Raw genomic sequence first — 23,287 nt, 5'->3', positions numbered from 1 at the left:
AATTGCCTTTAATTACATAGCCGTCCACACACACAAGCATGCACATACACACAGTTACCATGTGCTGCTCATAAAATAGCTTATTCTCTTGCTCCTACTGTGGATGGCACAAACACACACACACACAAACACACAAAAACACACACATACTCCAACCACGTGCTGAGCTGCTGCTGGTCATGTGACAGCGCCTTCCTCTCCACCACGAGCATCATCGACACTTAAGTCGCGCATGCCTTCATACTCGATCTCTATTCTATACACATATGCACACACGCACGCATACACACATAGATAGGCACACTGACACTTGCTCTTTTATTACTCAACAGATCCCCCAACATTTAACAAGAAGACACCATGAAGCGGACAGCATCTGTTGAAGCCAACCACATAAAAAAGCGAATCACAATGTGAAAGTGAAACCTTCTGTTTAAACTGTTTGGCTTATTCAACTCTCGATCATTGCTGCTACCAGTGGGCGGCTGGGAAACCTCAGACATCAAAAGCAATACTGTCAGACAGTAACAACCGCTCTTTTTTCAGTTGCTTCAGATCAGCTGTTTGGAGATGCAAAAAGAAGCTCCAGTAAATTTCTACTCAAATCATTGTGTAAATTTACCTTTGTGGGAACGAACTGCAGACCTGATTGCAATAAAACCCCTGGAACATGTTGCTATTAAACATAATTTAAATGCATGAAGAGAAATTATAGAAATTAAACCTTACCTGTACAGCAGAGAGAGTGAGGGGAGATGAAGGTCTTCTCCTCTTCAGTTCCACGCACTTCCTTAGCTTACAGATCTGGTGGCCAGTTCTGCGGTTGAGGCAGCAACTGCACTGGCCACAGCTGATCTTCCTCAGGCATGGCTCGCACATCCCACACCTGCTCCGCTTCTTCCTCTCCTTTTTCTGTGGTTTCCGAGTGGTCCAAGAGGGCAAGCAGACCACCTCTGGTCCCAAGGATCCAGGTAGAATAGAGGGGCTAGGCTCTCCATACCCAGCCTCTGATTCAGTGTCAAACGAGAAGGAGGAGCGGGTGCTTTCTGAGCTGCAGGAGAAGGTGGAGCTGCTGTCCAGAGAAGGAGTCGAGATCTTTGGCACTGAGTCCGGCTCTGGTACTGCTACCGCAACACTGCCAGCTGTAAGGACATCAGTGTTCAACTGAGGAACTAATGACAATGACAGTGAAGATGTCTCTTTCTGGTTGTGGTGCGGCAATGGCTCTCGATTGGATTCACTATCTTTGGTCTGCGTCTCTGCTGGTGTGCAAGCTTGTCTTTCTCCCTGATGAGAAGCGATCTCTGGGATTAGCAGTTGATGTGGTTCCCCCTGGCTTGAATCCCTCAAGCTCCTCGGTTTGAGGGAATCACTACAGATAATAACCGGCGTATTTCTTTTCACTAGAACAGTCTGCAACATCAGGGCAGTTTCAGCGATGGCTGAGGAACCCGGAAATTGAGGTTTAGCACCATGAATAGTCGGTTGCATGTCTGTCTTACGCTGGCTCAAAACCTCTAGCTCAAGTGACTCCGAGGTGGAGGGGGCTTTGGTGGGATTTGAGGTAGCTGTGGTGGAGACAGGCAGCACACTTACAGGTGATTCTAACTGTGCTGTCAGCCTATTGTTAGGGTGAGGTGGATCTGGAGGTTGAGGGTCTGGAGTGCTGGCTTGAGCGTCAGCAGGATTGATGGAAACATCATTCTCCTTTTCTTTTTTATCTCCCTCTTCTTCCTCACAATGACCAAGCTGCTCAACAATCTCCTCCATCTCTCCCACAGTCTTATTTTGTCTCTCAATTACTTTCTCTGCCTCTGAACTCTCTTTTCTGTCATGATTTATCTTCTCTTTTTTCTCAATTACAACTATCACTCTTTCTACTGCCACCCTATTCTCTCTCAAGGCCATCATGTTACCTTCCTCTGGTTGGATAGTACACACATCATCTGGCTTAGCATCACTGGCAACATGATCAAGCTTATTTCCAAGGACAGATGAACTGTCATTTCCCTCAATGCTGCTCTGCACCCCTGGTGAGCCAATATTTATTAGCACTGAAGGCTCTGGGGGACTATCTTCACTTTTGTCACTGAAGAGTTTTAGTTGTCCACCAAGATCATCACACACAGTGGCCCCAGTCACACACCTCAGGTGATCTACACTGTTATGGCTGACAGTTTTTTTGTCTTGTTGGGTTATAGTACTGTCACAGCTGCACTGCACACAGTCTTCCAGTGTGTCGTTACATGGCGGTGAATCTGCTTTCAGAGGGCTGCCCTCTTTAGCATTGTTGACTCCTAGACCCTTATCTCTGATGCTTGCAGGAACTTCAAACTCAGTTTTTAAAGAGACTGGAAAGATTTCTTCAGCATCACAGGGGTCCGGTTTCTCATTTTTCTCATCAGGAGTTGAATTGTTGATGCTGGTGCTTGACAGTTGTTTTCTTGTATTTATTTGCTGTGATGCTGCTCTTCTCTTTGCTCTCCCTCTGCTGTTCCTCCCTCCTCTGCAAAGTTTAGGTGGCTGGCAGGGAGTGACAGACACCTGTGTGCCCCTCAGGGACTTCCTTCGCCCTCGAGGGTCTTGTAACTCACCACAGTGGTCAGGCAGATTGCTCGGCCGTCTAAGCCTTACAGATCCTGTTACATTTAGGGCATGGTTGACTGTGCCAGGGGACCTCCCGGGGCCCTGACTAGCAGGCCCGCTAACCCCTCTTCCACGGGGGCTTCTGCCTGACTGTGCCTGGGCCCTGGCTGTTGACCTTTTGGGTTCTGAAGATGTTTTCTGGGGCCTCTTTGTGGCTCTTCCTCTGGGTTTATTTGAGTTACAGGTTTGCCTCTTGGTGCTGATCACTTTCTGGCCATTTTTTCTCTGAGCAGATGTCTGTCTCCTGGTGGATTTGGTAGTAGCAGGCATGGCTGAGGGTGTGGAGGGGAGGATTTCTGGCAGCCAGCATGGGAGCCAGGTGAATGCTTTCCTTTCGCTCAGCACACAATTTCTTTTTAAAATCTTCCTCTTCAGAGTGTTATTCTAAAATTGTAAATTACGATGTTGTCCTTATTGTGTAATTGCAGTTCATGACCTATAGAGAGTAACCAGGAAAAAATCAAATTACAAATAGTCTCAGCACCTTTAAATGTATTTTCAGAGTAATGATGGCAATCTGTTGGCACAGGACAGCACACTCAAAAACATCATGTACAATTTGATAACTGACAACACGATAGTATAATAGCTATGAAACTAAATCTATACAATTTTCTATAGTTACTTTGCCTGCTGGACACTTTTGCCCCGCCTGAAATATCTACTGGGACGAGTAAGTGTTGCAAGGTTGACGTCAATCAAGACAAACCAATGCACATAAGCACAATATAATATTTTGAATACAGATATCATGAAATCAGAAGAACTTTACAAAAACAAATAGCATGGCTTCCTGTGAGGCTAACGCGGTTTAAACAGTTTAAAGGGCTGGCATGTTGAGGAGTGGGCTCTGGCCGGAGGTCGGATCCTGTTTTCGTCTTTCTGACTGGCGGAAGAGAGGGTTATTTACCGTGTAAAAACGCCTTCAGCGTCGCTGTTTATGACTATTTCTGCACTTGACCGCTGTCATTTAAAACGCCGTGTAGATATAGGTTGTTGTGATGCCCGCGAGGTTTTATTTACACGTTTACGGCAGAAATGCTTTACATACCAGAGAGAGACAGTTGCACTGTCTGAACTGCTAATAATACTCCGCTCCAGCGAGACAGCGAGACCTTGTATTGGTTTCCCTCCTCGGCAAATATAGACTGCTGGCAAGTTCAATCCTCTCACGACGATGACACATGGACATGATAGAAGCACCAACATGAAGACACACCGAGCGGAATAGTTGCTTTTCAACCTGCACCGTGTCGTATTTGCGGAGCACGACATCCGTTAAAATGTAAATCCCTCTTATGTCAGTCCATTCAGGGCAGCCCCGCTCACTCTCCCTCCACCAGACGCAACCTACGGTCTCCGCTGGCCAAAACCTCGTCGTCGGCACTGGAGGGAAGAGTGGGCGAGAAAACCCGGAATGGACTTCAGCTGCAGTTCCTCCCAGTGCTCCCAGCACCGTGTGCTTTAGCAAGTGGGCGCAGGAATGGGCAAAAAATATTGTAAATGATCACCAAAGTAAAGTCAGTTGCGCATAATTAATCGTTTATCGTACGTTAATGTTAGCAAGCTAGCTACCTTTTGTTAACGGGAGTTTTAACCGAATAATAGAGTTTTTTTTGTAGAATTTATAACATATTTACGTTATTAATGTAAAACTCATCTCACCTGACTTAAGCTGTCATGAATTTGAGTATAATTCATGATATTAAAAAGCAATACGGAAAACTATTAATGAGTACCCCCCCCCCCCCCCCCCCCCCCCACACACACACACACACACACCCTCGCGCGCGTGTAGCCTACGTCAATCTGCGTCATTAACGTGCGACTGCTTTTCCACCACAGAGCAGTGAGTTCAGTCGGCCACGGGCGAAGGACACGACTGTGGTTACGTGATTTAGAAAAAATGCCTCAGATTCACCCTTAACTACATTTTTTGTCCGGCTTTTCAACCGAAGCAGTGAATGACGACCCCCCCTTGAGGCGGTACCACCTGATTTCTAGGGTAACGCTGCATTTTAACAGCTAGGATCACACCGAGGAAATAAGGAAACCAGAGAAGCTGGAAACTCAGTGAAGGAGAATTTGATTTGTGGAGCAGATTTCAACAGACCGACCTTTCACTGTGCTGTTTTTGTGCCTCTAAGGGTTTTGATATCTTGTGAGTAAGATATTCCTTTTCAACAGACAACAACCAGCTGTTTTCTCTCACTGGTTGTGGCCACCATCCTCAACATTGCAAATCATGCCATATTAGCCTCACACCAGACTTGAGGAATTTAAAAACGGACGCCCTGGTTAGCTTAAACATATGTTTGCCAGGGTGGCGATGTTGTCTAAAACCAACACTTACATGCTCATAATCACATATGTATTTACAGTATGTTCTCATATTGTACAGCCATGGATGTGGCAGATTCCTGAGCAGGAAGGATGACATCGGAGACCACGGTCTCCATCGGCGGCACCCCGGCCAAGAGGGACTACTACTGGCTTCGCTCCTTTGTGGCTGGAGGTAAGATCTGCCTCATCGGTTTGTACCATCAGATTCAGTTCTGTGATGAGATTGACATCAGGACACAGGTTCAAGACTGCATTCCTGTCACAGAGAAATACTTCCCCATTTGCTTTTCTGTTTCCTGCTTTCTTTTGTGGCCCAGAAACTGATCTCTGCACAGTTTGTCAAAATAAAAACTTAATTAAACAAAGTATTTGTATTTATATCTTTGTTGTATTAGAAACCTCGAAGTTGGTCAGGCTTGATTAGGGTGTGTGATTGTCTACACTTATTAAAGTATAGGTGTTCACGTTTCATCTGAGATTTGATACAGGAAGTCTTCACCGCTGCTCATTAACAGGAAACCAGCTGTAATATTGTAATTTCTGACCTGTACTGTAGCAAACTGTTGAATGTCCACCAGCTCAGGAGACACAGGTCCTCTGCTGACACTGATTTCTGACATCCATGTGAAATTTGGCAGGCAAAAATGAAATTTCCCTTCAAAGAGCAATAAAAAAGACACCTGGACCACAAAGACAGAGAAAAACTTAACACAGTAAAGTAGCAACCAACAACATTGTAAACATACCAACAAAAGTGCAGTACTGATTAAACAGTCTGGCTTTCCTTGTATAAATGACCTGTTAAATTCCCAGATTCACTCCAAATAAATAAAAAGATCATTACCAATCACTCTGCCATGGAAACATGAAAAGTTTAATAACCAATGTGTCGGCCATTTTCCTCTGATTTTGTTTAGGTGTAGCAGGATGCTGTGCCAAGACCACCATCGCCCCTCTGGACAGAGTCAAGATTCTGCTTCAAGCACAGAGCCCCCACTACAAACATCTAGGTACAGCATCAGCAGCCAAGCATGGAAAGCCAAGAAGTGTTTGCGTTCACACATCCACGAGTTAAACTTCTGATCTTTCTTTGCAGGAGTGTTTTCCACTCTCAAAGCTGTGCCACAGAAAGAAGGCTTCCTTGGCTTGTACAAGGGAAATGGAGCAATGATGGTCCGGATATTTCCATACGGAGCCATCCAGTTTATGGCTTTTGACAATTATAAAAAGGTACAGTAAGCGTTTAATTGTGGAATAACACTGAGTGTTAGTCAGCCTGACGATAGGCATTTTGAGGGAAATGTAATATGCTTTTATGTCGATGTGTTTTTTGCTATAATGCCGTTTTGCTCCAGTTGAGTGAAATGCAGTGAAAGCTTTTTTTTCTGCTTTGTTTTTATTGGTGAAACTGTTGACCTTTGTTTCCTCTTGCCTGATGCTGATAATATTACCTTTATAGCTGTTAAGCAAACACATTGGGATCTCTGGACACATCCACCGCCTCGTGGCAGGATCTATGGCAGGTAAGTTATTTTTCTCAGTGATAACACAGACTTTATCAGTCAGTGCCATTGAGATATCATATAATGTAGTGACACATTGTGCCTCTGATGTTTTCCTCTCGTGTGAATTTATTGATTATTGGCAGAACATGCACTGTTTTTTCTTCCTCTTGAATCATAGACAATGTCTACATTTGTCATACCTCATAATGTGACAAATACTGCATCACCACAATGCAAGTCACATGAAATGAGTAGACTTAGCAGCTGCAGTGTGTGAGTGTTTAATCTCAGTAAATCATGTTGAGGCCTAGCCTAAAGTCATAAACTGTGTGTTCGTATGACATTTGTTCTTGTGTGTTTTCAGGGATGACTGCAGTAATATGCACCTACCCTCTGGATGTGATCCGAGCCAGACTGGCCTTCCAGGTCACAGGACACCATCGCTACACTGGAATCGCCAATGCCTTCCACACCGTCTACCTTAAGGTGGTGTTTAACTTCTCAAACATACCACACAGTCTTCACAGAAGTTTTAACCTTCTATCAAAAATGCATGAAAATCAAATGCTCAGTGTCATTCATTGTTATCATTAGTAGTAATGTGTAGTGGATCATACAATCAGACTTGTTTTTCTTTTGTGTAAAGGAGGGGGGCGTCTTGGGCTTCTATAAGGGACTTACTCCAACACTTATTGGAATGGCCCCTTATGCAGGTGACTATTGAGATTATTGTGTATAAATTGATGCCAGTCTTTGATGAATATTGTGCAGAACAACATAAGATGTCCTTCAAATATGTAACCCGTGTTCTTTGTGTTGCGTTAGCTTGACTTTGGTCTTGTTCAGACTGCAGGCAAATCAGATCGTTAAGGCGGACTGCCCACGCTGGTTTTTTCAAGCAGTCAGATCATATTCATGTGTCCAGACATCACCAATCTATCTGCATGGGTTGGCACAGTAACAACGTAGGCTTCAGTAAACTGTTGTCCTCTGCACCGCTCTGCTAGGAGCAGCATGGATTCTGCTCAGCGGCTCTGATGCACCTCTGTCATTCTTGATTTGATTTCGCTGCTGTTGATAAAAACTCTTTGAAATCTGATTTGAGCGGCTCGAGCATCCGAACTGAAACTCATCTGTAGAAATCTGATTGGAATCACATTTCAAACCACCTCCAAATGTGGCTTCAGTCCAATTTGCATTCATACTGCTGTCTGGAATTTTTAAAATCAGTCTGCATTTGTCAAAAATTTAGGCTGGCAGTCTGAATAAGGCCTTTGTCTCCTGCCTGTTTTTATCCTTCAGGTTTGTCATTCTTCACTTTTGGCACCCTTAAGAGCCTCGGCTTGAAACATTTCCCGGAGCTGCTGGGACGGCCCTCCTCAGACAACCCCGATGTCCTCATTCTGAAACCCCACGTTAACCTGCTCTGTGGCGGGATTGCCGGTGCCATCGCTCAGACAATATCGTAAGTGCCGTCAGCAGGCAGGCAGCCAACACGCTTCAGGGTCAAAACGCACACAAACAACGATCTGACAGCGTGGCTGGTTCACTCGTGCGGGCTGCTATTGATTACGCTGATTTATTGTTGGTTGATGTGCCACGTTGTGTTTCCTCTCACTAGGTACCCCTTGGACGTGGCTAGGAGAAGAATGCAGTTAGGAACCGTGCTTCCGGACTCTGAGAAATGCACGTAAGTAGCACCAATGTTCCTACTCTCCATATTCTGTTATACCGTGATGTACTGCTGTACATCATACCTGTTAGGGTGTGCAGTGAAGAATAATATTTAGACTAATATTTAGCCTTTTTTTCTGTTATCACTGAAGAATGTTGTTGTGATGTGTTTTAATGCTAAAAAAACAAAGAAAGACACAAATACAACCCCGAAAACGCTGGGATGCTGTGTGTAACAGAAATCAAAGCAGAATGCAATCATTTGACTGACAAGCGTTTTACAAAGTGTTCCTGAGCCCGTGTAGTAATATCCTTTATACAAGCATGTGTTTACAAAGTGGTGAACCTCGCTCCATCCTTGCTCAACTTGAATGAAATGTGTTGCTGCAATCAAATTCAGAAAAAAACATTTATTTACAAAAATCTATGAAGTCGATGAGGTAAAGCACAAAATATATTTTCTTTTACTGTTTTCAATTGAGCATATGTCAAAAAGGATTAGCCAATGATCACAGTCTGTTTTGTTACACGGTGTGCTGACCTTTTGGGCATCAGAGCTGTAGTTGCTCCAGTGAGTTTCACAGTGAAATTGTAATCTTATGGGCGGCCCTTTAAAAGAGAAATGAGGGGGAAATAATTCTGAAGATAATCATAGAGACAGAAAGAGCTCACACAACACGGTGCTGCTGAACTTAACATAATTTCATAAATAGAAGGTTAAGTGCTCATCTAGCTAAAGAGCTAAATGGTACTTACACCTGTTGTGAAGTCATTAGTGACTCTCAGTTGTTCTTCACTCTGTAATATGCTGGGGTCCTTAATAAATAATGGTCGGCCCCTGTATCTCTCTGCTTCTCTGTTGCTTGCGGTCCATGCTTTTTTGGATGCTAATTAAGGAGTTCCCTCTTAAAATAGTTGACTCCACCGTTGGTTTTGTAAAGAGAGTTTGATGAAGTGCACGCTTACAACTGGAGGGACAATTCCAGAGGCTGTTTACGTTAGATAAAATGTTAGAGCCCAAAACTTTAAGGGGCGTGATGGCAAATGAGTCGTAAAACTGCTGCAACATACCGTTTGTGCCTTTTACAATCCAAACTGCTCACTGTTCTTGTATTATCTGCCTTCCCTTTATATTTAAGATTTTTAAAGAATCCATTCACAAGGTCCAGTTAATACATCAGTACCCTTGAAGGTCATCTGTTAGGTCCCCATAGCACAAGCAGACCTCAACAACGAACAAAGTTTATTTATCATGCCTTTAATGTCTGTAACTGCGAATTGTCCTGTACATACAACATTTAATACTATTTTGTACCCTAACAGATCACTGAGCAAGACCCTGAGGTATGTGTACAAGAAGTATGGGATCAAGAAGGGATTGTACCGAGGCCTTTCTCTCAACTACATCCGCTGCGTCCCCTCCCAGGCTGTGGCCTTTACCACCTATGAGTTCATGAAGCAGGTCCTCCACCTGAACTAGTCGCTGCTTTTATACCTTCTGAGTCTGCACCCCTTCAAGTCATCAAGCAGATCAACCTCAATGCTTCCTTCGTAGAGTGATCCGAGGCTCACTCGCTTCGTCTTAAACTTGGACAATGTGGGAGTTGCCTTTTCCCTGAGTTCACTGAAGGCACCAGGGAAGTCAGTTAAAGCTGAAAAAGGCAACTGGATATCAGACAGTGAGACACTTTGTTTCTGTCCTGTTTCATTCCCTCTTACTTCCTGTTTTCGTGACTTGCCACCTCTAATGAGAGGATTTACTCACGACATGTGGCTTGAATTTGAGCAAGTACCTCATCAGTGTCTCCATGGATACAGCGAGGCAGCGGCACATTTGGTTTGGCTCAGATGGTGGGATGGCTTAGGGGCAATGATATGCTCTTTAACAATGTTGTTGGCAACACCACAACAACCCTCTGATAGTGTGTAAGCCCCCTCATTCACACAGCAAACACAGATGTCCACACACTCTCACTTTTTCTGTCTACTTCATGACCTGTTCACGTGGTTTTAAGATGGAAACCATCTTAAAATGATCAAATTAGCAGTTTATTTGTAATCCATGCTTATCATGTGTTCTTGTTTTTAGTGACTTGGTGATGAAAGGTTTGGTGGCTGGAATCGTAAAATAATCTGATGGTTTCTAAGGTTTTGTTTATTCAGGGTTTAGTGCGTCTTTAAATTTACAGTGCAGTAACTTTAGGGGAATTTGCTGTTTCTTCATCTTTGTCTTCTACACAAATCGAGACGGAACAGTTCATCTGCACATCTTTTTTTGTTTAAAGATGCAGAGGTGGTGCATGATTTCAGTTCAAAGGTTATTGCCAAATTTTGAATAGTGCAGTTACTGTTTTTATTTGCAGTCACTGAAAAACCTTTGTCTTTTTACGTAGGTTAACATTTAGTATGTAGCTTTGATGATATTGAATTGTGCACATCCACACTCAGCTGTGATCAGAGATTTATTTTGCGTTAAGATTGTTTAAGATGTCAGCGTGTTGACATAGTGTGGCTCTAGATCTGAGTCGTGGAGGGACTTTGCACTTCATCACTGTAACTTCTTCCTCTTATTTATTGATTTAGCGACCCGTTGCCACTGGGTGGCAGCGTTGAACATAGATTATGTTGTTAACTGCCAGAGCTGGACACAACATGCAGACATATTTCATACATCTCTTATCAAATACCAGTCAGATTAAGATTAGTCATGTTTACGTTTTGCTTAACCAAAGCAACATGTCAAATAGTGGGTATGATATATGCAGTGCTTTTAACCCAGTTCAGCCAGCATGGTTGACTACCTGCTGGAGCTGGTGTATGGCTGTTGGCCTTTATTGACCCAGCAGAGCTGAACATAAATTATTGGATGAAAGTGTTATTTAATCACTTTCAATGTCAAGTGCACCGCGGGCCTTCAAGCCACTGCCAATATTTGTGTGAACCTCATCAGTTTGTTACAAGCGTTGTCATTTCTTCAGCCTCTTGCCTTCCTCTGCATTTGACGTCTTACTTTGCCAGTGTGATTAATGTATTTTATTGGTGTTTCCCCACACGCTTCGGTTGATGCCTCAGCTTTTAGATTACTGTGTATGAATGGGGGAAAATTGCAAAAAGCATGCAGCTGAGAGTAGCAGTCTACTACTTGTAAGCTAGTATTCAGTGTTTTAGAGTTTGTGGCGGATTTACACCTTTGCTACCTTTCATTCATGTCTCCTCCTCTCCGTTCTAATGGCTCTGAACCACCGTCTGTCCATCAGTGAAGGTGGGGACACTGGAGAGACGATCTGACAGAGCTATGGGACGGGGTGGGAATGTCAGCAGTACCAGGGGTGGTAGCCTGAAGCAAGAACAGAGTGTTAAGTTGCTCCTCAGTCATAATACGACTCCTCAGATTCATCATGTTTTCCATTGGAGGGGTGCAGACCCCCAGTTTGGGAACTTCTTCATTAGAATATTAAAATATGTCAATTAGTCATACAGACTACTGAACACTTTGAAAGCTGCTTACTGTAGAGGAAGTGAGTGGAATGTTACCATTTATTAGCCAGCGCAGCAAGAGCTACATACTTCTGACAATGGACCAAAGGTGCATCATGAGAGGAGATATCAAGCTATTGAAATTGCTCAGCAGATACAGTACACAGTGAAAGCAAAATATTAGTTTCAATTGAACTCTTTTCGTTTAATAATTGGAAATCACTCTGTGGCCACTTCAAACAGCTCGACAGCTTGTGTGTTGAACAGAGGGCTAAATAGCGGTTAGCATAAACGTAATTCTCTCAAGTGCGAGTAAATAAGAGCCTTCAATGTAACTCTTGATTGCCAAGTGTACGTAACAATAAATCTCCAGTATCCAGCTGTGCCTACCTGTCTGGCCATAAGAGCATAATCACAGTCTCCTTTGTGATGACAGCAAGAAAATATAGTTTTCAGCAACATTTCTGCTTGTTATAGAGCCGCTCATTCATCTGCAGTACTACTGTGTACAGAAGTTTTGGTTTCCTGTGCTTATGATTGCTGTGTTTGGTGTCAAACACGCGATCTTTCAGAGTTGCTTCTGGGTTTTTTTTTTGGTTTTTTTGGGGGGGGGGCTTGGAAAAGCTATGAGCCCCATTACTGCTGCTCACTGTAATAGATAATTATGTAAGGAATGTTCAGATGTTAAACATGCAAATGTATTAGTATGCTGTGTGACTTGATCAGGCTGTGTTAGATGTGACTGAAAGAAGATGCATAGATTTGAGAATGACTGAACAATGAACATGTTTTTTTTTTTATTGATTTATTAGTTTTATTTTCTGTCTTTGTACATGGTCGGCTTTGCCTGCCTTGCTTTTTATAAGCAGGTTCTGAAGTACATTACATGTCACCCTCTTAAAACAGTCCCAGCCTATGTGTCTTTATTTCGTCTATGAATGTGAACTGAAAGCAAGGAAGAAGGGGCAGGAGCTGACTGAAGTGTGTTTTAATCCTTTTAGATTGGGAAAAAAAAAAAAAAAAAAATTAACTTGTTAAGCAGCAACAAGTTAATTCCATCTCCTGCTTTTAGTTTCACACGTACAAACCTGTGTTCAGTTTCATCAGCACAGAGGGACTCTGTGATGCATTTGCATTTATTTCAGTGAAACTGGAACACGCTGTCTGTCGTTGTCCGATGTCACATCATGATTTGACTGGTAAATATGATGTGTAAAAGATGTGTTTCATTATCATATCATCAGTAAATACAATTAGACTAGCCAAATGAAAACCCTGCTACTCTGTTCTACTCTGCGATGCAGGAATTCTTCTGTTATGCTTTTATAAAACACCCTCCTGTTTTCTGCAGACAAATAAAATGAATGTGATATCAGCTCCTGGAGTAAGTCAGCTATTCCTGTGCCCACGTTCATGTCTGCACTCGGGAGATCACCACTGATAACACATCTATGGAGGACAGTATTGTATTCTGACCTATTTTGCAGTGTGAGGGTGGAGATCACTCGGTATGAGTAGCAAGAGCTGCTCTGCATCCTGCACCTCCCCCTTCTGTCTGATTACACACTTTCTTGGTGTTTGTGCAAGAGAAATGGGGAGAAGTGAGAAGTGTACATCAGTGAAAGAAATCTGAGCTAGAAGTGGAAGCTCAGTTTTGCTTTACTTTTTATGGTTCTTAGAATTTCTTTTCTGCAGATTTCTTCATCTTCAGAGGGACATTTTTGGACTCCTCTTCGTCCTGCGTGGCCGCCATGCCGTCTTACACAGTGACTGTTTCCACAGGGAGCCAGTGGTTTGCAGGGACCGATGACTATGTCTACATCACGCTGGTGGGCACGGAGCGATGCAGCGAGAGAACACTGCTGGACAAACCTCTGTACAATGACTTTGAGAGGGGGGCGGTAAGTGATGCTGCACTGCTGCAGAGCGGTGAGGATGACACTCAGATTCAGCTTCAACTTCTGATGAATGATGAGCATCAGAAGTGCACACAAACAGGATGTGTTGAGATAAAAGAGGAAGAAGTTATGGATTGAGTCTGTTCTAAAGTCAACTTTTATTTGAAGGGAAAACATAAGTTGAAGTCTACGCTGAAGCATATTTGAATGGAAAATTACTTTTTAGTTTATCTGCTGGGTTGCTTGTGAATTTCCCTCAAGGGCTCAGTAAAGCTTTATCTTGATCTATAATATTCCATCATAACTTATTTGTTCATAATATTCTATGTTTTGAAACTAATTCTGCAGAGTAACTAGTAACTAAAGTTGTCAAATTAATGAAGTAAGTGCAGTATTTGCCTCTGAACTGAGTACAAGTTAAAAGTAGCAGGAAATAGAAATACTCATGTACAAATACCACAAAATTGTTCTTAGTTACTCTGAGCAACTGGTCTAGCAACAGATACACTGTCATACCTTTTATTTCAAAGTGCAAATGTTGATAAGATGATGAGATATAAGTAAAGTTTATTCATATAAAACCAGTTCTAGATCAGACTTCACATAGTGGTTCACAATAAAGACAAAAGAAAGATGCAAAATACAGATTAAAATAAATAAAACTAAGCAAAGGCCGGGTGGGATGAGGTGTCATAATGTAACATGTGACATCGATGTTTTGTACAGATGAGACAAAGCTAATAATACACACCTGATTCAGTAAATGACACTATTTTCCAGCACATACTGCATGTTTATTCAGCCGCTGACTGAATTGCAGGTGGACTCCTATGACGTGAGGGTCGGGGAGAACCTGGGTGACATAGTGTTGGTGAAGATTGAGAAGAAGAAGTACTGGGTGCAGGATGACTGGTACTGCAGGTACATCACAGTCAAGACCCCGTCTGGAGACTATATAGAGTTCCCCTGCTTCCGCTGGCTGGTGGATGACAAGGAAGTGGTGCTGCGGGATGGAAGAGGTAGAGTCAGCAGTTGGTTAACAGACCGTTCTTTTTCATCTGAGTCTGCAAAAAACACAAGTCAAACAAACAAGCTGTGCTCATCCCTCACTTTGTCTTGTGTCTGTTGTAGCACACCTGCCCCAGGATGATAAGACCAGCCTGGTCAAGCAGCACAGACAAAAAGAGCTGGATATGAGGAGAAAAACCTACAGGCAAGTTCACTCTTCACATGCAGTTTGTGATTATATGTAATAGGCTGCTCACTAATAACTCTGCTGCCCTTTGCAGATGGAAGGAGTGGCAGCCAGGCTTTCCAATGAGCATAGATGCTAACAGACACAAGGATTTGCCCAGGGACATCCAGTTTGACAGTGAGAAGGGAGTGGACTTTGTGCTGAACTACAGTAAGGCGTACGTGCACATCTAACAGCCTGCTGTAATCAACAGGTTTACACTAGTTGTGAGGACAGCTGACGCCCCTCAGTGCAGAGCAGAGTGAGTCAGTGGGGCTTTAACCTCAGAGGTGTTTCTCAATGCAAAGTTTTCATGCAGCCGTGATAACATGCTGATAGCATGCTATTTTCTGTAAGCAGGGGTGCCTGGAAAAACAGAGGCATCATTGTGTGTTTATCAAAAGGGACATTTGCATTGCGCTTTCATGGAGGCGTATGAGCTTACACATAGACACAATAATACAAAACAGATCCACAACACTACTGTTACTGCAGCATGTAGCAGTTGTGAACAAAGCTAATGTATGATTCATGAAATGGAGCAGTGGTTGAGATGGAAAATGAGTCATGTAATTTGCTGCATTGAGTTTCCAAAGGTCTTCATAGAAATGCTGCATCTGTGCAAATTTGCATTTGGTGCTGCTTCTTGTTGCAAACATTAACTATATTTACAGTTTGACACAGACTTTTCTTTTCCAGAATCCTTTTTAATCATGTAACATGGAAATGCATCCAGTTTCAGATACTTTGACCTTTATAACGTGAATATGGTGGCAAATGTGATGATGGTGGTGAGTATAATGAGGATGATGGTGATGATGATGATTACCATGAATTTCCAGAATAGAGAACCTGTTTGTGAACCAGTTCATGCACATGTTCCAGTCCTCCTGGAGTGACTTTGCTGACTTTGAGACAATCTTTGTGAGAATCAAAAACACAATCTCAGGTCAGCCTCACATACATTATATCATATTATATTGTATTATATTGCATTGTATTGTATTGTGTTGAATTTTATTGTATTGTATTGTCCAGAGTATGTGATGCAACACTGGAAGGAGGACTTTATGTTTGGGTACCAGTTTCTCAATGGTTGCAACCCTGTTGTGATTAAAAAATGCACCAAACTTCCTGACAAGTTTCCTGTCACTCATGAGATGGTCTCTGTCAGCCTGGAGAGAGAGCTGACTCTGGAGCAGGAAATAGAGGTAGACACAGTTTTGTCTGTTTCTGTGAGTCTATTTCACGTCAATTTCCATTTCCAGGATAAAAATGTGCCTTAAAACAACTTCTCTATTGGCTTCAGGCAGGCAACATCTACATAGTAGACTACGAGGTGTTAGACGGCATCAGTCCTAACTGCACAGACCCATGCACAATACAGTACCTGGCAGCTCCAGTCTGTCTGTTGTACAAGAACGCGCAGAACAAGATCCTGCCCATAGCCATACAGGTATAGTGATGTTGAGCAGGTGTGTGTTACACAACAAGGGAAACATTTCCCCTTCACATTTCAGACTGATTCAATTTCTCCTCTTTTTCCTGCTTCTCTCTCGTCCTCTGTCTCTTCCAGCTTGGGCAGACTCCAGGTGAGGACAACCCAATCTTCCTGCCCACCGATGGTCAGTATGACTGGATGCTGGCTAAGATCTGGGTCCGCTCAGCTGACTTCCAGTACCACCAGACCATCACACACCTGCTCGGGACACATCTGGTCACAGAGGTGTTCGCTATTGCCATGTACAGACAGCTCCCTGCTGTTCACCCTGTGTATAAGGTAAAACTCAGACTTGATGATTGATTGATTAGTTAATTGGTTGACTGATTCATTCACGGATTGATGTTCCTTCTCTCAGCTACTTATCCCACACATTCGTTTTACCATCGCTATCAACACCAAAGCCAGAGAGCAGCTCATCTGTGAGTGCGGCATCTTCGACAAGGTGAGTTTGTGGGTGTGTAGAAGAGCAGCGCCGAGAAAGGAGGACGGAGGGAGAGCAGGAGAGAAAGGAGGTTGACTGTTCCTGTTCAAATTTAATGAGAGAAGAGATGCAAAAGAAATTGGAAAATCCCACGAAAGCAGTGCTTACATGCTGGTCTGTATTACACTGTGCACAAATTAGGAGTCAAAACATGACAAACTCAACTCAGTGTTTATTTTTCAGAGTTACAGTTCATTGAGGCTTTTATTTTTGAGTAAAAAGCAAACAAAAATCAAACAATGTGCAAATTATGAGGAAATAGTATGCAGGAAAAGCCCAGAAAAAGGCCTTCTCATTTCCTTTGATAAAAGAGGCCATAGTGCACTCAGTAATGGCCTCTCAACCTCATGCTTACATAGTAATAATGAATAATGAGTGATACTTGTGATGATGCTGTATTTCCCCATCCTCACCAAGGCGAATGCGACAGGTGGAGGTGGTCATGTCCAGCTGATTCAGAAGGCCGTGAAGTCTCTGACCTTCAGGTCTCTGTGCTTCCCGGATGCCATCAAGGCCCGCGGTGTGGACAGGAAGGATGAGCTGCCCACCTACTTCTACAGAGACGACGGCTACAGGGTGTGGGAGGCCACCAAGAGGTGGGGAACAGCTGGTTTCATGCAATTGTTTTTGTGTTTGAAGCAGAGAAAACAGGGTGGGAACATTTTCTACCCTTGTGTGTGAGCGAGTGACAGAATTTCAAAGCATTTTTTTATTTCTTACATGTGTGACTGCTGTCCTGTTTTCTTCTTTGCAGTTTTGTGTCTGATGTGGTGCACATCTACTACACCAGTGATGAGGTGGTGCAGGGAGACGAAGAAATCCAGGCCTTTATTAAAGATGTGTGCAGCTTCGGCATGCAGGACTTCGATCACTGTGGTGGGTACACATAGCAGATGTCCTCTTGTATCACTTTTCTTTTTGGACTACAACAACAATCAAAATGCGACAGCTAACCAAAACATAAAGTTTCTTTTTCAAGGAGAGAAGCAGCTCACTCCTCAATATTTCAGTAATGTAGGGCTTTCTGTAGAGGAGAGGACAAAGAATATTGCAAATTCATATATGTGCTATTATAGATAATGGTTTAAGAGTGAAGGCAGGAGGCCACAGGAGTCTGATGGTGTCACTAACTGAGCACCAGTGGTGCAATACCCTTCCTGTATTTCTCTATCACCTGTCTGAGTGCATTGTGCAAGGATCCCTTACACGGCAACCCTTGACCCAAAAAAAAGTGCATTTTTCTAAAGACTTGAGCTCACTCTGTTTGTCCACAATCTGCACATAGAGTTTCCCAAGTCTGTGAAATCACGCGAGGATCTGATAGAGTACCTGACAGTGATTGTGTTCACTGCTTCAGCCCAGCATGCAGCAGTAAACTTTGGACAGGTGAGTAATAGACAATCATGAAATATCAGAAAAATGACGTAGATTATAGATTAGCTAACATGGATCATGCAGTTACACCCATTCATTCACTGCTCAGTACAATGATTTGATTGGTGATTTGAACGGTTTGTGTGCATGCTTACATGCACGCAGTGGTGGAGGAAGTACTCTTATTCTGAAGGCAAAATACCAGACAGAACAACAGTGTAAAAGTTCTCCACAGGAAAGACCCTCGTTCAAAGTCATTAGGTAGAAGCACAACAGCGTCATCAGCAAAATGTATTCAAAGTATCAAAGTGACAGTACTGGTTCTGCAGAAAAGTGGCCCTGTGATTCACGTATTATCTCATGCCATTAGTAGATTATTTAACACTTCTGTATGGAGGTGTAAGTAGCATTTGCTGCTCTACATTGTGTAGTATGACTGGTGTTCCTGGATCCCCAACGCTCCATCCACCATGCGAAAGCCCCCGCCCAAACAGAAGGGCTTGGCAGATGTGAACTTGATCATCGAGAGCCTCCCTGATCGCGGACGGTCCAGCTGGCACCTGGGGGCCGTCTGGGCTCTCAGCCAGTACCAGGAGAACGAGGTGCGTAGAGGGCACTCCGTGTCCAGACACAAAGGCAACCACTCACGTATTTACAGACACATCTTGCTACAGACTGGGTTAAGGACCAAGATTTCTAATTTCCCAGGAAGTTTCACTCTGCTTCAACATGTGCTTTTTATCCCTGCAGTGTGCCTGCAGGCTGAATGACCAGTCTCCTCTCTCTCCCTGCAGCTGTACCTGGGCATGTATCCTGATGAGCACTTCACCGAGAAGTCAGTGAAGGCGGCCATGGAGAAGTTCAGGAAGCAGCTGGCAGAGATAACCAGCTCCATCAAGAGGAGGAACGAGGGAAAGAAGCTGCCTTACTACAACATGTCCCCTGATAAAATCCCAAACAGTGTTGCTGTTTGAGGGAAAAAATAAATAAAAACAATCATGCCCTTACTTCATATTTTGCAGAGAGCAAGCTTTTATTGAGCTCTTCAAATACTCCGAGTGTGTGATTTTGATACTTCTGTATATCTAAATCCATACGTCCACTTTGCAAACCTTCACTTTGTTTCTAAATTGCTCTTTGTCACTTATTTGTGTGAAAATTGGTTAAAATGTTTTTGCACAGAGCTGCCAATTAAAATGTTTTCATTCATAGATGCAGTCTGTCATTTCTATCTGCTCATCAATCTGTTACATCTGATAATACTCATGCAACATTAACCTTTTATAAGCATCACTGACAAATCCTGACATTTCAGTTCAGAGTGCATGATTTACCGAGCGTTCACTGAAAACACAGCATTAAAAGTAACTTAATTTTTATTTGGTTGTTCTTTTTAATTCTACATACTTTGTTCAATAATGGGAAATTAAACTGAAAACACATCAATATTTCTTTTAAAAACATAAGTACTTTTACCAAAGTCTTTACAGTTACTAGTCCAAAGTAAATTCACAGACAAACTTGTGGAATGATATCATAAGACAGGGGAACAGTCATATATGTTCAAGTCCAGTCAGTAGTAAACAAATGTAGCTTTATGCAAGTTACACTATTCCCAGACATGGTAAAATTGAAGCGACGAGGTAAAGACAGACAGAAAAGTGGGGATTTAAACCTAAAATACTGGAACAGCGAGGCTGAGGAAGTACTTTTCCCACTCAGTCGACATCCTGCTCAAAAGGATTACACAATGAAGAATCAGTTCATGGTGACAGAGACACTATGAAAGAGAGTAAGAAAGAAAAGGCTGCTCTCAGAGAGGAATGTGGCTGCTTGTAAAAGCGTCCTAAAGTGGCCTCAGTCTTCATCAGGACTACATCAAAACTTCTGTCTCAGACTTCATGAAAGGAGCCAGCTCCTATGAATAGAACATTAAAAAAAAAAAAGAAGAAGCATCATCTCCAGCGTATCTTGAATCTTCAATCTGAAGGAGACTATATATCTAAATATTCCATGTTGTTCTTTTAGGTGGAAAACGTTGCTGTTCTGTATATTTAAAACAAAATTCATCAAGCAATTTAGAAAAAAGCAAGAAGGAAGAGCAGATATTCACATTAAGGTCGAGCAAACAAGCTTTTTACAAGTCTAATATCTAAATAAACAAAGTGCAAAACAAAGAGTGAAAGTCATTTTCTGGTATTCATGCCTGGGAAAAAACTAAGTGTAAGTTGCATAAAATTACTAATGAAAGGGTTTTTTTAAATGAACAAATTGTACTCTTGTTTTCTTTTAAAAATAAATACAACACAAAATGAAGAAATAATCATTTTATACCCAGAGGACACCCTGGACATTAAACACCATTACATAACTATAGAATAGAATAACAACAAAAGGGTAATTGCACTTTTTATCTGTCTAATTGCACTGAGCCTCGTGGGTATTGAAGCTTCAGAGAAGCTTCTCGTTACTAGGTCTTAATCCAACTTGACACACAACGACTCCCTCGGCTCATATTATGTATTAAAATAATATTAGACTCCAGATCTCAAGTCACCATGGGGCATTTACACAAGTACAGGATGCATTGTTGCAAAAAACAAAGTGTGGATTTAATTTATTGCTGCTGCTGAGCAGTAATCATCAGGTATGTTGTTGGACCATCGTTGTTCACAGACAGTACACAGGTATCAAAGACAGTTTTTAAAAATGTGTGTGTTGCTGGAATGGCTGTGAGGCTCAACATGAGCCTGGCATCGCTGTGCTCCCACGTACACAAAAGCACTTACAATGACTGTAAGCCCAAAACACATCGCCCTGAGAAATCCACTGCTGCCTCCCTCAGACCGCACCTCCTGCTCAGCACCAGCAGGTGGCGCTCCAGTCATCTCAGCAACGAGTGATGAGGCTCGCTGTCAATCTGTTGCAGGCTGCAAAATTATGGCTGTGTTGCATTGCTTTTATTGCAAAACAAATGATGTGTTTGTTGGCGACCTGCAGTGAAAATGTTCCACTGATGTAAAAGTCATGCAGTAACGGCATCTAAACTGCGCTTCACTGTGCTTCTTTTGAGAAGTGGAAAAAAGGTGTTCAAACAACTTGTCTCCTTTGAGATATGCAAGGCCAGATGTGAGAAAAACATTAAAATCAAATCAAATGAGAGCTAACAGTCTGTCTCTAAATACTAAAATAGACATCCTCCACCATGCGTGGCAGGACTCACACTTCTGCTCGTCTGAAACGCTCGGTGTGTTCACTCAAAGTGTGTTCACATAACTGACACACAGAGCAAAAATCAGCCTAAAGCTCATTTTGACCAGTGGAATTTAAATACACAGTAACAGTCTGCCTGGTTTCTATTTGGGGTGAATCAATGCACCGCCTGCACAATGAGAGCAACCCGAGGACAGACTGAAAATAGGCAGCTGTGGATTTCTCAAGGCATATCCCGTGACTAAGCAAACAAATCAACATATTAAAAACTGCACATGGAATATCACACTGTAAATACTGTGTCATTCGCATGATAGAAAAACATGAGCGACGCTGTTTATGCTCAGAGGCTCGTTATGATCTCAAGACATGGAAATTATCTCGTAATTTCCTGTGACCAGTAAAAAAATGTTGTTTGTTATTTTTTTTTTTTTGTATATTTTATTTTATTTTTGTAGTTATTTTTTTTAAAAAGTTTACATTCTCAAAGCCTTCAGAAAGTTCACGTTGGGGTAGAGAAGTCATGTGGCTGGATTTTCCATTATCTGCATTAATGAGCCTGACAGATCCCAAACTCATTTTTTTCTCATGTTTCTTTCAGCATGATTCCATTTTTTTAAACCCAGTTCCTTTTTCGTCATCCGTGGGAGGGTTAATATATATGTATATGTGCGCATGAGGAAATGCAACGTCAAATAAAACAGGAAACAAACTTTTCCAAGCTTGTCTGAGTGTGCTTTCCCCAATATACAACACATAAGACTTGATTCATATTGAAGAAAAGAAAAAGGGGAGCAAAAGGACAGGAGGGGATTTGTTTGTGGGAATTAAAAAACAAAAGTGCTTCAATGCATGTCCAGATCAAGGCCTGGTCTGGATCCAGCCCAGCTCGGAGCTGACAGACCACAGCCACAGAGATGGCAGTAGCTGGAATGATCCAGAGATCCGATGCGCAGCGCTACATACTGATCCATGGCAGGGTAGCCCAAGACTGACAGGAGGTAAAAACGAACGAATCTAACAAACCCACAAGTAAACAAACCACGCATCAGACACGTTTAGACCTCCAGAGCTGTTTGTGAGTCTATTTGTCTCAGTCCTGCTCTCCCAGAGGTGTACATACAAGTGTGCATGTGTGTGTGTGTGTGTGTGTGTGTGTGTGTGTGTGTGTGTGTGTGTGTGTGTGTGTGTGCGTGCGCGTGTGTAGAGTGGTATGCTCCAGGCCTCTTCAGACATTTACAGAAGTTAGCGAAATCAGTCCAGTTCTGGGAAAGGAAAGAGGCGAGAGTGTGGACTCAGGGTGCAGGTGGAGGGAGGAATAAGGTCAGACAGGAGGAGTGTGGATAGGAAAAGATAGTCATGGTCGGTCTGTCTCTGTGGATGAAGTTTTTGGGAGAAACACAAAGACCAAAGGAGGACAGTGGGTCAGGCTGGGAGCAGAGAAAGGGGGGTTTCTGGCTGTTCCTCAGTCAGCGAGCATTTCCACGACAGCTGCTCTTCACTGTGGGCCTGCTTGTGTGTGTAGTATGAGTCGGACAACCAACAGCATGGGCTGAGTGGTCAGACGTGGAGCACCTCCATACTGTAGTCTTCTGTCTCTGTGTACTGGGAGGAGTTTGTGTCCGACTGGGTGGGGGCCAGAGCTTCCTTGTTCTCCAGACTGGGCTCCATGAGAGGCGGCTTCTCCAGCGCCAGCTTTTTACACGTGTCTGGCCGGTTCTGGACGTATATGACCCGGTTGTAAGCCTTGAGTCTCCTCCATAGATGGATGTAGACTTTGCACTGGACGTACATGAACACCAGTCCCCCTGTGAAGCCGATGGCCACCACCACCAGCTTGGTCCAGAAAGGCCATTCCAGGATCCCTGAGGGACAGGGGACAGATAGAAAAGAAATGTGCACGAGTCAAAAACAGAACAAACTGCTCTCACAACTCTA

At 43.0% G+C, this 23,287-nt stretch overlaps 4 protein-coding genes and 1 long non-coding RNA gene across 11 annotated transcripts in view; 2 read left to right on the top strand and 3 right to left on the bottom strand.

Moving 5' to 3' along the window:
* tet1 (tet methylcytosine dioxygenase 1) overlaps nucleotides 1–4,000 on the bottom strand; it is a 32,328-nt gene extending 28,328 nt beyond the window's left edge. The window contains exons 1-2 of the mRNA XM_070977190.1: nucleotides 3,698–4,000; nucleotides 730–3,082 (exon numbers count right to left, since the gene is read on the bottom strand). Coding sequence (XP_070833291.1) covers nucleotides 730–2,916 — 2,187 coding nt within the window. The 5' untranslated portion in view covers nucleotides 2,917–3,082; nucleotides 3,698–4,000. The remainder of the gene's footprint in view (nucleotides 1–729; nucleotides 3,083–3,697) is intronic.
* Nucleotides 4,001–4,449: 449 nt separating this feature from the next.
* Nucleotides 4,450–12,551, top strand: slc25a16 (solute carrier family 25 member 16). Its single transcript, XM_070977664.1, has 10 exons — nucleotides 4,450–4,807; nucleotides 5,048–5,161; nucleotides 5,907–5,999; nucleotides 6,086–6,219; nucleotides 6,449–6,512; nucleotides 6,859–6,980; nucleotides 7,141–7,207; nucleotides 7,797–7,959; nucleotides 8,116–8,184; nucleotides 9,492–12,551. Exons 2-10 carry the CDS (start codon nucleotides 5,080–5,082, stop codon nucleotides 9,646–9,648), a joined length of 951 nt encoding a protein of 316 aa, XP_070833765.1. The 5' UTR covers nucleotides 4,450–4,807; nucleotides 5,048–5,079; the 3' UTR covers nucleotides 9,649–12,551.
* Nucleotides 12,552–13,253: 702 nt separating this feature from the next.
* alox5a (arachidonate 5-lipoxygenase a) lies at nucleotides 13,254–19,320 on the top strand. The gene is made up of 14 exons (XM_070977663.1): nucleotides 13,254–13,546; nucleotides 14,364–14,562; nucleotides 14,675–14,756; nucleotides 14,833–14,955; nucleotides 15,620–15,726; nucleotides 15,816–15,988; nucleotides 16,087–16,233; nucleotides 16,354–16,557; nucleotides 16,637–16,723; nucleotides 17,180–17,358; nucleotides 17,517–17,638; nucleotides 18,048–18,148; nucleotides 18,568–18,738; nucleotides 18,931–19,320. Exons 1-14 carry the CDS (start codon nucleotides 13,397–13,399, stop codon nucleotides 19,108–19,110), a joined length of 2,025 nt encoding a protein of 674 aa, XP_070833764.1. The 5' UTR covers nucleotides 13,254–13,396; the 3' UTR covers nucleotides 19,111–19,320.
* A 174-nt stretch (nucleotides 19,321–19,494) lies between these two features.
* LOC139340986 (uncharacterized) lies at nucleotides 19,495–21,348 on the bottom strand. The gene is made up of 2 exons (XR_011602989.1): nucleotides 20,011–21,348; nucleotides 19,495–19,943 (listed from the first exon to the last, which is right to left on the bottom strand). It is a non-coding gene; the product is annotated as an uncharacterized lncRNA (long non-coding RNA).
* Nucleotides 21,349–21,358: 10 nt separating this feature from the next.
* The window catches only part of LOC139340985 (E3 ubiquitin-protein ligase MARCHF8-like), a 78,997-nt gene continuing 77,068 nt past the window's right edge, over nucleotides 21,359–23,287 (bottom strand). For all 7 annotated transcript variants that reach the window (XM_070977168.1, XM_070977171.1, XM_070977169.1 and 4 more), the window contains one exon: nucleotides 21,359–23,214. In XM_070977168.1, the coding sequence (XP_070833269.1) occupies nucleotides 22,910–23,214 (305 nt within the window). In that variant the 3' untranslated portion in view covers nucleotides 21,359–22,909. The remainder of the gene's footprint in view (nucleotides 23,215–23,287) is intronic.

Source organism: Chaetodon trifascialis, chromosome 13, assembly GCF_039877785.1.
Source record: "Chaetodon trifascialis isolate fChaTrf1 chromosome 13, fChaTrf1.hap1, whole genome shotgun sequence".
In the NCBI taxonomy this organism is placed as follows: domain Eukaryota; kingdom Metazoa; phylum Chordata; class Actinopteri; order Chaetodontiformes; family Chaetodontidae; genus Chaetodon; species Chaetodon trifascialis.
This window is presented reverse-complemented; position numbering and strand designations above follow the sequence as displayed.